The sequence below is a fragment of the Fusarium coffeatum genome (assembly GCF_003316985.1).
Source record: "Fusarium coffeatum strain FIESC_28 chromosome Unknown BRIP53273_contig_61, whole genome shotgun sequence".
NCBI classification, from domain to species: Eukaryota; Fungi; Ascomycota; class Sordariomycetes; order Hypocreales; family Nectriaceae; genus Fusarium; species Fusarium coffeatum.
The window spans coordinates 254,683-267,630 of NW_022157857.1; the positions used below are offsets into that span (position 1 = coordinate 254,683).

Genomic DNA, 12,948 nt, shown 5'->3' on the forward strand with positions numbered 1-12,948 from the left:
ATCCAAGTCTTTCTTGGCAGTATTGGGTCTGGTACCACATGTAGCTCTTCGTTCTAGAGTGATTGGCATTGAAGAAGGATGCTACTCCATATCTACTCTTCATCAAAATCTAGCATTTGTGGCCATAGCTAGACGACTCGAGCAGTCATTGAATATTCCTCTCCCAAAGGGTCTCCACGGCTAGGATGACACGCAAATTCTGTCCTCGGATGAACTCATCGAAATGCTCCATGGCGCGAATGAAAGTCGGTGTCCTGGCTGCGAGCCGGACAAAAGCTGTCCTGTCAGTAGGCGGGCCCAGATGAGGGTCTTGCTTGCAGGTTTGCAAGATGTAACCAAGACCACTATTGTGGGACTCCTTCAGCAACATGTCGATGTGTTCGACGCCCAGACCGACTATTTCATCACCAGAAGCAATCTTCTTCGCGTGCCTAGTCCGTGTTGGTGTCATGGGAAGTTCATCCACTAGGTTTGCGATGCGATTCATCATACCCTTCTTCTTACCGTAGAAAGTTAGCGTCTTGGGGTTTAGCATCTTCACGGTTCTTGGGTTGCATCCAGTGATAACTCCGGCACGATGTTCGCCAAAGTTCATTGTTGCTTCGGAACTGTGGTCCTTGGCTTGCTATGAACCAGGTGTCTGACAGTACAGTATTCAGCCAGTCCGTCTGATTTGGTTGAACAGATCTCGACGTATTAGAAGAATTGACCCTAAAGTCCTTAGAGATGAAATAATTTAGCCACTCTATGCTAGCTTAGACTAGCACTTAGGCTACTTTATTAATTTAGCCTAAGAGTTAGAAGACAATTCCTCTGTAATCTACTTGACAGATTCTCTGCGTATTGTTTGCCGATCGTTTTCACCAGCTCAAAATCAGGGTCATCCTCGTCGTAGGGACACACTTCCACGACAATCTCCGTGGGAAGCATAACTGATGATGGATAAGTCACTGCCTAGTCAGGAAGAGTCAGAGCCGTATTCATCGATGGCCTCGAATAGAAGACCTTAAGGATGGCTTTACTACCCTCGCTCCGAGGGCAGTAGTCCATCTGAGATCCGTTGAGCAAGCCTGCAGGTTCAAGCTGTGACTTGCTCTCAATTCTTGAATTGCTGCAAGTAGAGAGGTTTTGTTCAGCTGGTCTTTCTTGAGAGTCTCCTAGAACCCCTCGCAGAATATGCCCTTTATTGTACCAAGCGTCTGTTCAGATTCGTCGATGATCTCATTGTTGAGCTGGTAGGCGTCGTACTTCCCACCGTAAGGACCAGGAACATACCCTACCACGTCGCTGCCGAGGCTCTTCAAATCATGAATAGCCTGTTGGCGTACGCGACCAGGGTTAGAGGACTGAGGAGATCGCGGAGCGAGCTGGAAATTGGCGTGCCAGTCACAAAAAGAAGTCGTTGCCACTGGAAAAGCTGAACCATATTTGCATATGAGCCAGTCACTCGCCGCATCGATGTGCCTCATCGCATATGATTATGTTGAAGTGATGCTTGTGAATTCGTTCCCCGGCATTTTGTGAGGCTCTGTAACTCACTAAGACGGCATCTGCGCCGCCCCGATGGCCCTTTGGAAGCTTCCCAATACCATCAAGTTCAAGAGAACTGGCGAAATATCTCTTAAGACGTTTTGGCTCATCGTCAGTAGTAGCCTTTTTCTTCTTGGAAGACGTGTCAGAGTCTTTCTTGAAGTTGAAAGGCTCTTCCCTCTTCCGCATCCACCATTTAGACAGGTTTGGGTAGGTGGTGAAGACGATGGTACGACCGTTAACAGGCTTCAGCATCTCTTCAGGCTTTCTGCAGGCCCCAAGGAGAGTGTGGATGCGTGCCCCTCTATGCTCGAATTTTGCCGCCTTAATAGGGAAGGTGCTTGCGGTTGCGAAGTAGATAGTAGACCGGAAGTCGGGAGAGTGATCCACGGCCTCGCGAACGGTCTGCACGATGACAGGTGGGTGTCAGAAGAATTATCCTTCAAGGCTTAGACTACAGGAATAAAGTAGCCTAAATACTAGCCTAGGCTAGCATAAGATGACCTAATGATTTCGTCTCTTATGGTCTCAGCAGCCAATTCTTCTGGCACACCGACGGATGGTCGCGAGAGGGCTGGTCAACAGATGAGGCCGGAAGCCTTCAAATCGTTCTGTCTTCAGCTTGTCCCTGGCGCTCATTGCCTTGACTTCGGGTTCTTCTTCCGGGACTTGGGTTGTCTTTCTGGGAGCATCTGTCGCATCTTAACAGCGGCGAAAAAGGTCTTGGTCTTTCCAGTATCATCCCATTGGCAAGGATCACGTAAGGCGTAGGCGATTGCATTCTTTCGACGATAATGTTCGCATCTAGAGAAACGTTAGAAGAAGTAGAAGAGGTGACAGAGAGTCCATACTCGACGTCCCGCCCGTTATGAGGCCAACACAACACCTTGGCTGAAGCTGTCGCGACAAACCCCCAAACTCATCCGCAAGACGGCACGCATGTACATGCTTGGCGCTTCTCTACCTTGGACCGATGCAACATCCAATCTTTGGCTGTGACAAGACTCTCTTGTGGCCCTCTGCACACTCCCAGTTGAGTGCGCCTTTAAACCATCCTGTCCCATCGAGGCTGTGGCGGTCGAACTCTTCTCTCCAGCAAGATCAACTGTGAATCAATGTCCAATGTCCTGGACCTTCCTACGCTCCGATCTTGCAACGCAGGTAGTTGGCAATCTCCGAGTTCTCAGACTCGTCGGCGGCACGGACAGCCTCTTGTAAATACTCATCGCTCCAAACTGCCGACGCAGCCAATATTCGTACGTAAACCAGACCGTCACTTCGTGCAGCTGCCACAGACAATGCACATGTATGCTGCTCATAAGCCGCCGTGAGAAGAGTTTGGTCTTGTTGCAATAGCAGACGTGCATCCTCCATCTGCCCATCCTACCTGAACCCCGAAGTAGGGACTCGTGTCACATGGAGCAAGAACAAAAGCATGCTCATGGTGTCTGCTATGGACTTCGGAGAAACGATGGCGTACAAAAGTTCATCGGATCCTCCACTGAAGGCGCTATCAGCAGGACCAAGCCACTGCTCCAAATCCCACAAGTCCTCAGCTAGACCGGTGCAACCGTTGACAATAGCCCAACATAGGAGAGCCTTGCGAATGCGCCAGTCAGTTGTCTCAAGATCATATTTGTCTCTCAGGGTCAAAGCCAGCGCGTATATAGGAATGGTGGAATCCAAGCTGCCAGGTGTATTTAACTTGAGTTTAGACAAGTTCTCTTCGTCTAGCGGCCGCTTTTGCGAGTTGCCAGAAGATTGAGTTCTGCGAGAATTGAATTGGCGAGCATTAGCAGCACTCGCCTCGGCAAGAATGAATTCTGCAACTGTAAGGTACGCACTTCTGCGCATGTAAAGTGGCTGGATATCTAAACGTCTTCGCAATCTTGCGGCTTTTAGCTGTAGTTCCGAGAACACATAGACTCTCGGATTGCTTGCCATGTGCCGCAACTGAAAGCGATAAAGCTCCAAAAAGCTCTGCTGTGCAAGGTCCTTGCTATGGCCACCTACTTCAAAGTCCATGAGGCTTTGGAGTGCCTCTTCACTCTCGTCAAATCTGATTTGACGTTTCAAAGAGTTCGCCTTCAAGATCAACCGAAGTTCCAGTGGTAAGCCAGACTTTCGGAACGCTGAATCGCGATAAAAAGCTGGTACGATAGACATGATTGCTTCCTCGTACGTAGCTAACCCCTCGGCGACTAGCACCTGTGATATATCCTCGACGAAAGATCGTCGCGTGCCTCGGGGGCCGTCCAGATCGGGATATAGAGTGTCTAGGAGTGCTTCTTTATCGAATGTCAAGGCTATCCTTTTGAGAAAAAGAGTGAAAACTTCTTGTGCCATCAAGTTAAGCATCGACGCTGCCGAAGCGACAGAAATTATTCCTGCTTCGTGCGCAATAGGACTAGTTACTTCACGGGGCCGCACTCCCCAACGCAGGAGGAGAAGCCTCGTGGTGCGTTGCGCCCCAGGAGAGGCAAGACACGACTTGGAGCCTGGCTGCAACCTCTCCGTCTGAGAGTGACGTTCGTCATAAGCCCATAACCAAAGCCCGAGAACAGCCTCGAGTTGGTATTGATCGATGTTCCAGACATCGCCAATACGGTACAAATGAAAACAAAGTGGCTGCTGAAGCCCAATATCTTTGCTGCCATAGCCCCAACTGTGGTTCAACTGACAGCCAACTGACCAGACTATAGAGTCAAAAACTCGTGTTTCTGAATTGAAGACTCCCTCTGTCGCCAGGATCCTAGAAGTTCGTTCCAGGGTGCTTTTCAATGTCCTGGACATGTCTCGAACCTCGCTATCCCATGTTTGATAATGTGGTTGATTCGTCAGAAATGCCAATCGAGATCGGATACGAACCATCTTAACTGCATGCTGGGGGAAAGGCTCTGAGTAGTACGGTATTCCGGATTCCAAAATATTATCAAGGGCTTGGAAAACCTCTGATGTGGTGGCTTCCTGCCAGTATTGCAGGCTTCTACTCGCCATCCATTCTATGATTCTCGGGGTAGGGCCGTGTATTCTCTTACCATAATCATTCCCAAGAATTAGATTGTTCTGAGGTGACTGCCAGTGGATTGTGTAGTGAAACGGGTCGTCATAAACATCTGGAAGGGTATTGGGTGTCTTTTGATCATCGATGGAAAGAAGGATTCCTAGAGACAACGTACGTTAGAGCGACGCGCATCATCAGTAGTTTGTAGAAGAGCTTGCCCGTTTGTGAGTTCTGAGTCGTGCCTTCGGAAGTCTTTGTACTTTTGCTTCTGCTATCCAAAGAGTGTGGATAGTCTTTATTCATGAGTTCCCTCGCCTGCCAGTCCAGCTCATGCCCAGTGGTACGCCCTGACTCACTCGACAGGTGGTTGTTGGGTGGAGTATGGTAACTGCGGAGGATGGACCTGATGGCTGACATAAAAAGCGTAATGGCGAGCTGATAGAGAGCAACACTGCTATGAACACCTCGCAGACCGATAAACTGTATCACCCAGCCCAGTATGCTGAGAGTGATGGCTAGCCAGACGCGCCATGACTTAACCACCGTGGCCTGTGTCGCTTTCCAGGATGTGATGTATTCCGACTTTGCTTCGCTATAAGTGAATCCATCGAACACTTGGTCACCATTACGCTGCCCAGCAGGTTGTAACCAGTAGATTCTTGGCCTTTCAGCGCCAGCGTGAACGAACCTACGCTCTGTGGACACCCCATCAATCACTTGCGCACAAAGCGCCATGCCAATGACTATACAGGCAGTGCCTGTAACAGTAAGAACAAACCAAGTCGGGTCACTTGGAACCTTGCCATCCTCGTAGAAACCCGTGTTGTATCGTGTCGCCCAAGTCGCGAAGACGAAGAAGCTTGCCTGCAAGAGGATCCCGATTATGGCTGCAAACCACAGACTGCCGAATTCTTTTGATGACCTGGGGACGCCGATGTTTAGAGCCAAGTTTGGAAAAGGCGCGAACTTGTTTGGTCCGCCACCTTGTATGTCGTCTTTCTGCTGCCATCCTTTCTGGTCTTCTGGATCTATCGGACTCGACTTCGACTGCCTGTTTACTATCGATAAATTGCGTTGGATGTGGTGATTTGTGATGCCCGAAAGCGCTTCTTCGATGTCTGGCTTGCCTTCAGATTGTTTGTCAAGCTTGGGAGGTTTGATGCTTGCTTCCTTCCCGGATAACCATTTGCAAAGCATGAAATTGTAGGAAGAGGTCTCTTTCCACTGGGCTTGCTCTTTACCACGACCTCCACTATTGAAGATCTCCAGAGTCGATTCAATACTGCACTTTCCTGGTACGTCCATGCCCTTGTCGTCGTATTCCGCACGATAGGCTTTTGAGTCGGTGGGCCTTTTGTGTATGAACTCGAGGATCCTTGACCGGCCAAAGACTCGGCATATGCCCCCATTTGACCAGAGCTCACAGACGTTCTCGCTAGTAGAGGTGCATAGCTCAACCTCAGGTATGCCGTGAGGCTCACGGGCGCGCCCGACAGCGGATTTGAGGAAGGCGACATTTGAGACTCGAATGCACGAGACGACGGCTGTGATGATTCCGAGCGGTGCAACAGAGAAAATGACGACGTCGAGGATTGTGGTCGATTGACTGAGAAATTGTTTAGTGACTCGCTCACCGAAGAGAGCGATGATTGGCGCAAGATCGGTAGCGAAGTTGTTTGCGAAGTCGTCACAGAAATCAGTATCGTTGCTGGCGCCAAACAATGCCGTGGCAGATGGTACGAAGAGAAAGGACAGTAGAAGGGAAAGGAAAGCCATGGTCATAAGATTTTCGCGACGAGGACGGAAGGGAGGAGCGGCGGCCTTGTTGCTTGGCGGGGAAGGAGCTCGGGTGTTGTGTTTGAGGAAGGAGACATCGACACAGGTGCGATAGCCTCTCCTAGACTAGGAATCCGCTCATGGGGAGTAGGTGTCTAAAGGAAGTTAAGAAGAATGGACGGGAAGGCAGGAAATTACCCAAGAAACAGCAACGCGGCGCTGCCACTTCAACCGCACCCGCCTTTGTCACTGGAAGGCTGCAGCCAGCCATGAAGCATGGGAGACATAACCAAAATGGATTATGGGGATCTGAAAACTGACAGCATACACTGTCCAATTAATCTATACGCTGAGGCGCCATGTAGTGAGACCCGAGACCCCTGTAATCCCCTGGTCGTGGGGGCCATGTTGGTCGGCGGCACCTGCATGACAATATTGAAGGCTCTCAGCGGCTAATGGCACGTATCAATTGATGCGGTTTTGCAGGCTCTCTGGCTCTTTACAATCATCCAGAGAATGAGAGGAGACCAAGGAGCCAGGTCAGCTAACGACAGGCGACCAGAGACTTTGAGATGACCATTTCCATGTGTAATACTAAACGAGCCAGACTCTTCGCCAGCCTGATGTTGGGGTTGGTCAGCCTACATATGCAGGTTAACCACAAGGCTCTTCAAGCGTTTTATAGGTAAGCCTGAGGTCCCAATTCATCCATAAAGCTCACGACCTGCCAGCTAGTCTTCTCAACCTTCACCTGAAAGCATACATCACCAGTTCCATGCATCACCGCGATGGCAGATCCTCTCTCAATCTCAGCAAGTATCGCGGGCTTGGTCGCCCTCACCGACCTGATCTTCCGAGCAGGCACTAAATACGCCAAAGGTTACAAAGGAGCTCAGAGAGAGGTTGAAAGCCTGATGCGTGAGGTTAGGGGCCTCTCAGTTGTCCTGCACAATCTTGAACTGGTTGCATTTGATCTAGAAGAAGCTGAGCCACCGGATCAAAACCCTCATCAGGAGAAGCCAAGCCTCCAACCACATCATCTTCATGATTGTCGCCAGCTCTTGAGACGCATGGAAAATGGATTGTCTCTTACAGATAGCTCACTTAAGTCAAAGTCAGGGCTCGAGAAGATCCAGGCACGTTTGAAATGGCCCTTTACATCGACTGACTCCAAGGAAATGATCGCGGAGATACAGCGCTACAAGCAGATCATTGACACAGCACTGGCCGCCGACTCGTTAGCAAAACTCAACGTCTGTCTCTCGCAGCAAACAGAGATAAAGAACAAACTTGACGGTGTTCAACAGACTGTTGAGAAGATCCTGGATATTCAAGTCAAGATCGCACTGGACGGAAAGAAAGATAAGATCTTGAAAGACTTTGGAAAGATGAACCCCAGACAAGAATACGAGACAAACAGGAAGTTGCGACACGGTCTGACGGGCTTGTGGCTCACTCAGGGAGATGAGTTCAATGATTGGTACAGCACGCCTCGAGCCAGGCTTTGGTGCAGCGGAATTCCTGGAGGAGGCAAGTCCGTTCTCGCAGCTGCCATAATCGAAGAATGTTTGCAGCGAAATGGGAAGGACCCAGACAAGGCAGTCGCATACTTCTTTTGCACCTACAAGCAGCCGCTTAGTCAAGACCCACGCTCGATTCTTTCATCTCTTTGCATGCAACTTGCACTGCAGAATGAAGAAGCCTTCGAGATTTTACAAGAAGCTCATCACGAACTGTACGATGGTTACGTGAACACGCAACCAGCGCCCGAAAGGCTTGCCGAGGTTTTGCAACGAATTTCCTCCTGCTTCACTCGCGTATACCTCATTGTTGATGGAATCGACGAATGCGGCGACCATACCGAAGAAATCACTGCGACCTTGGCGCAAATCGCGGCAACCCAGAAGGATGACGCTATCAACATGGCCCTATTGAGTCGGAATGAGGTGGTCATACGGCATATCACGGACAAAGACTTCAAACATATCGAGATCGAGGCTCGGACCGAGGACGTGCAGTTATACGTGGCTTCCGAACTAAGTCAAAGGATCATCTCCAGGAAGTTGAGGCTCAAAGACCCAGCACTCAAGGACCTCATCATGACAAAGCTGATAGAAGGTGCCAAAGGAATGTGAGTCAAAATGCAGGTGGCCAAGGAGACCCTGAAGTCCGCTTACAAACATTCTAGGTTTCGCTGGGTAGCCTGCCAGCTGGACCATATGTGTGAACTCCCCACGGACAAAGCCCGTCAACAGGCCTTGACCAAACTACCGTCGACCTTGTTTGGAACTTACGACCGCATCCTGATGAGGGTCGAAGAATACAGTGATGAAGTGAAGCGATTGGCGAGAAAAGCACTGCTCCTACTGGCCTCTTCTTCGTCCATCCCTTTCAGAGTGCTATGCGAGAGCATCTCCCTCGACGAGGAGGCAGACGATCTCGAAGACGACGACATTGTGTCAGAAGAAGACGTTCTAAGATGGTGCAGTAGCCTCGTGAGAACAAGAGAGGCCTTAGTTCGAGGAACAAATATGACGATAGTCGAGTTTGCACACTTCACAGTTCTGGAGTATTTTGATGCTCTAAATATAAGAACCCTTGGTGCTCAGTATTCTAAGCTGAGTCACTACGCCCTTCCTCCTGACAAGGGTCATGTCTTTCGCGCATACACCTTACTCCGCTTCCTCACCATGGATGGTCTCGACGGAAAGCTCCGCGCACGCAGCTTGGCCCAGACAATACTCGACATTGTTGCAGAGCGTAGAGCTCACGAAACCCATAGGGAAGCCGCGTGCGCTTGGATAATATGGATACAAAAAGGAATGGCTATCGGAGGTCAAGTCTACCAGCTTGCACAGAAGCTGCTGCTCCGAAAAACCCCTCTTTTCTGCCTCTGGGCTGTCGAATTCCTAGTCCAACTCAGATCTGACCAGATCAAGGATCTTAGACAGCCCCTCAACGTCGCCGAACTTATTCCACTGGCTATCAATACAGTGCTCAGACCTGACTTCACGCCCTTACATATGGCAGCGGCGTTCGGTATACTGGAAATATGCCAAGAACTATTGGAAAGTGGTGCAAGTCCAGATGTATGTAGTAATTTTGGCATCCCACTACACTATGCTGTTGGCGGTTGGGCTATATTTCTTGAGCTGGGACATACGACACCTCTTAATGTTCTCCCAGCACTTCACCTCTCGCCGACTCAACGACTTGAGATCATCAAGCTCCTCATTTCATCAGGAGCGAAGCCCAAAGACGAAATAGAAACCCCCTTCTTTACTACTACGCTTCTTTCCTTTGCAATGGAGCGTCAAGAACCTTTCCTGGTCGTTAAAATCGCTGCGCTGCTTGTTAGAGCTCATGTGGACATCAGAATCTTTGATGTACTGCAGTTTCAGAAATTCTATAAGACCACGTTTGTTATTCATGACCTGCATTCCCCCTCCAACTTGCCAAAAGACCTTCAAAAGCTTGTGGAAGCCCTGGTTGATGAAGGGGAACTCAATGGGCCTCGTTACATGCTTCATCACCTGACGGTTGATACTATCAGCAAAATTGGGAAAGTCACGAACGAGAAGCCTGAGCTGAGCCATCCTGAAAGCGAGGCTACTGCCGAGGAAGTTCAGGCACATATTCTTTCTCTAATCAACCTCAATGATAAGCGAGGGCTAGAGGTATTTCTGGCGACGGAGCATGCGAGGTTTATAAAATCACCTGGACTGGACCCCAAACGTCCCGACTACACCGCACTGCATTTGGCAGTGAGTATGAGGTCTTTGGATCTCATTGAGCCTTTGTTAGCATTCGGATTGGATCCCCGGGCAACAACATGTGACAAATTAACCCCAATTCACCTATGTGACGAACGAAATACCTGGAAGGCGCTCTTGGCTCTACTTCGGTATGCTGGATCGTCAATTGATACAGACAGATGTGGCGAGACGATCTGGCATCGTGCGGCCGAGAAGGGGGCAATAGAGATCATTGAAATACTTCTGTCTCGAGCAGAAGCCGAGGTTGCTCTGAAAATGGTATCGGACGAAGGAGAAACACCGATCGGCGCCGCTACGTCTGAAGTCTTTCACATTCTTATGGCATATTGCGAAACAAACGGTTACCTCGACAAAGAAGAGTTCCATAAGTACTTGGCAAGCAGCGAATTGCTCCTTAGGATACTCGGAGACGCAGACAACAATTACCTTCTTGAGAGCTTCCGGAAGCATGAGTCATTCTCTAAGACACCGGGTGGGTTACGAATGCTAGCAACATGCTTTCAGAAGGCCATGGAGGAAGAAATATTATATCACTGCGACAAACTCTTCACATTGGGCTGCCCTACAGAATTCGATCTCGAAATGGGTCCAAATGTGACTCCATTCGGGTTAGCCATATGGAAGGCCCAAGAAGATACGGTGAAATGGTTTTGGACGAAAAATACCCCGGTTTCTACTGTGTTCAAACACCCGACGGGCAACTATAACTGTACGGCCGTGGAGCTCGCTCTAGAACGTCCGAAGTTCAACCATATGCTCCCCCAGTTGATAGACAGGTATCTCGAAGAAGGCGGAGACTTTTCGCATATGCACTTTAGCCTTCTACGCATCCCCATCATTTGCTCAAATCATGAGGGCCTCCTTATCTTGTTTCAAGCACTATGTGGCAAGACGTTTGGCCCCGAGGAACGAAGGTGAGTGGTGAGTCCTGGCTGGAAAATCGCCAAGCCACTAGGTAGCATAAACATTGTTGTCTACGGGTCATGGCGCCTAAGTGCTGATTTAGACTGGCAGCAAGTGTCCAAACTATTTCGTCCCTTAGGTTCCTGTGGCCAACGTTCTGGTACCTGAATGATCAGGCTAACTCAAGACACTAGGTTTGACTTACGCAAAAAGCCCGGCAGTCGCTTTGTTCGATACGTCACACGTGGCAATACGTTGGGTGCCATTGTCAACCAACGTGACTTCCAAGGCCCGACACCATTACATTTCGCAGTCTTGAAGAATAACCTAGAAGCAGCCAAGGCACTGCTTGACCATGGTGCCGAGATCGATGCCTTGGACGAAAACCTCGATACGCCTTTGATATGGGCAGTCTCTCACGGGTTACGCGATATGGCTCGACTTCTAATCGAGCGCGGTGCCCGATATGACGAGCCAACTTTATATGATGGGGAGCTCATTTTATTGGCATGCCGCAAACACCATTGGAAGCTGGTGACATTTCTCCTGGAGATTGGAGAGCAGACTACACATACCACCGACAGTGGAAGGAACTTACTCAACCTTATGACGTCGGCTAACTCGACAAGCGAGAACCCCGACATCGAGCTGTTTCACCGATTTCTCGATGATGGGGTTGACCTGTATGAGACGGACGATCACGGTGTCTCTGCCTTCCACAATATGTTCTTGGAAAGCTGTCCCATCTACTTACGAGCCTTTCTGGACCGATGTCCGAAGTTGGACCTTGAGAAGCTGGAAGGATGGTCTAATGGCTACCTCGATACAGTGACCTTGGTATCAACCACGAAAAACTTCCGCTATGTCAAAAGGGTGCTCACGAAAAGCGAGATACACCAGATCTGCGACCTAGGAAGTCCAGGGAGTCATAGTTTACTATGCAGAGCAGTGTGCTGGAATTTGCCTGAGGCAATCCGCAACATTATCTCGTTTGGAGTCGACAACCTGGAACACCGCTGCGAGGATCACGGCACACCTGTGGAAGCTGCAATCAGCCACCGACACTTCGAAATAGTCAAGTGTCTCGTACGGAATGGTGCGTCGGTACCATTTGAGCTCAGCAAGGCACAGAATCATGTTATCAGTACGAGAAACCCAGACTTCATGATTAGACAATGGCTGTTTATTGGGCGACATACGGAAAGAAAGAGGCTTCCGAACGACGCTGCCAATGATGATAGTGAGCTGAAAGCCTGGTCAGGAATATGGGTTGCGCAAGTCGCTTTGCCATTTCATCTTAGGAAAAGAGATACCCAGAGTACATTGGAGTATGCTAAGCAGAGACAGTACCTAACAGGGAAAGAAGAGATGCAGCTGCCCGTTAGTCGACTGGCACAGTTGCATAGGTACAAATTTGAGACGACCAGGAATCATTCATGTCAGGCTTCAATTTACAGCTGAGAGTTAGGTTCGCTGTTTGGCAATATTCATCTTCAAGCGGCTATGTTCGCTTGGACTATGCTGTCCTCAGATGCCTTTATTCTTTAGTAAACCTAAGCCATTCTATAATAACTCTTTAGATCGTCAACTACTTAGTGGCTCATAACTCCCCAAAGGATAGTGCTTGAGATCTGTTCCAAATGGTGCGAAGAGCACGGAGTGATAATCTCATCATCTACGTGACGAATGATGGTGAGGGGGATTCAAAGGCTCATAAACCTTCGTCATGGACATGGCCAGGTTATAACGGGACAAGCCGAGTCTACTGTTAATTGAATACGGCCTCCGAGACCTCGTGCTCAAGTAGTATTTCTTCATCGTGTATTGAGAGGAAGCGCTGATTGTTAATGTAAGCTTAAAAATAGCAATTATTTCATCATGTCGATAATGAACCAACTTTGGACTTAGTGATGGCTTCAGGACAGTCTAGACAAGATAGCCTTCAGAGTGTGAAGGAGG

The 12,948-nt window shown here is 49.3% G+C and overlaps 2 protein-coding genes across 2 annotated transcripts; one reads left to right on the forward strand and one right to left on the reverse strand.

The window, feature by feature from the left end:
* Positions 1 to 145: 145 nt before the first annotated feature.
* Positions 146 to 6,310, reverse strand: FIESC28_02844 (uncharacterized protein; the record flags this gene model as incomplete). The annotated part of the gene is made up of 8 exons (XM_031156993.1): positions 146 to 625; positions 865 to 932; positions 1,193 to 1,367; positions 1,540 to 1,870; positions 2,179 to 2,334; positions 2,672 to 2,806; positions 2,918 to 4,694; positions 4,891 to 6,310. 8 exons carry the CDS (start codon positions 6,308 to 6,310, stop codon positions 146 to 148), a joined length of 4,542 nt encoding a protein of 1,513 aa, XP_031018945.1.
* Positions 6,311 to 7,098: 788 nt separating this feature from the next.
* Positions 7,099 to 12,617, forward strand: FIESC28_02845 (uncharacterized protein; the record flags this gene model as incomplete). The annotated part of the gene is made up of 4 exons (XM_031156994.1): positions 7,099 to 8,441; positions 8,499 to 11,000; positions 11,184 to 12,369; positions 12,570 to 12,617. 4 exons carry the CDS (start codon positions 7,099 to 7,101, stop codon positions 12,615 to 12,617), a joined length of 5,079 nt encoding a protein of 1,692 aa, XP_031018946.1.
* Between the last annotated feature and the right edge of the window lie 331 nt (positions 12,618 to 12,948).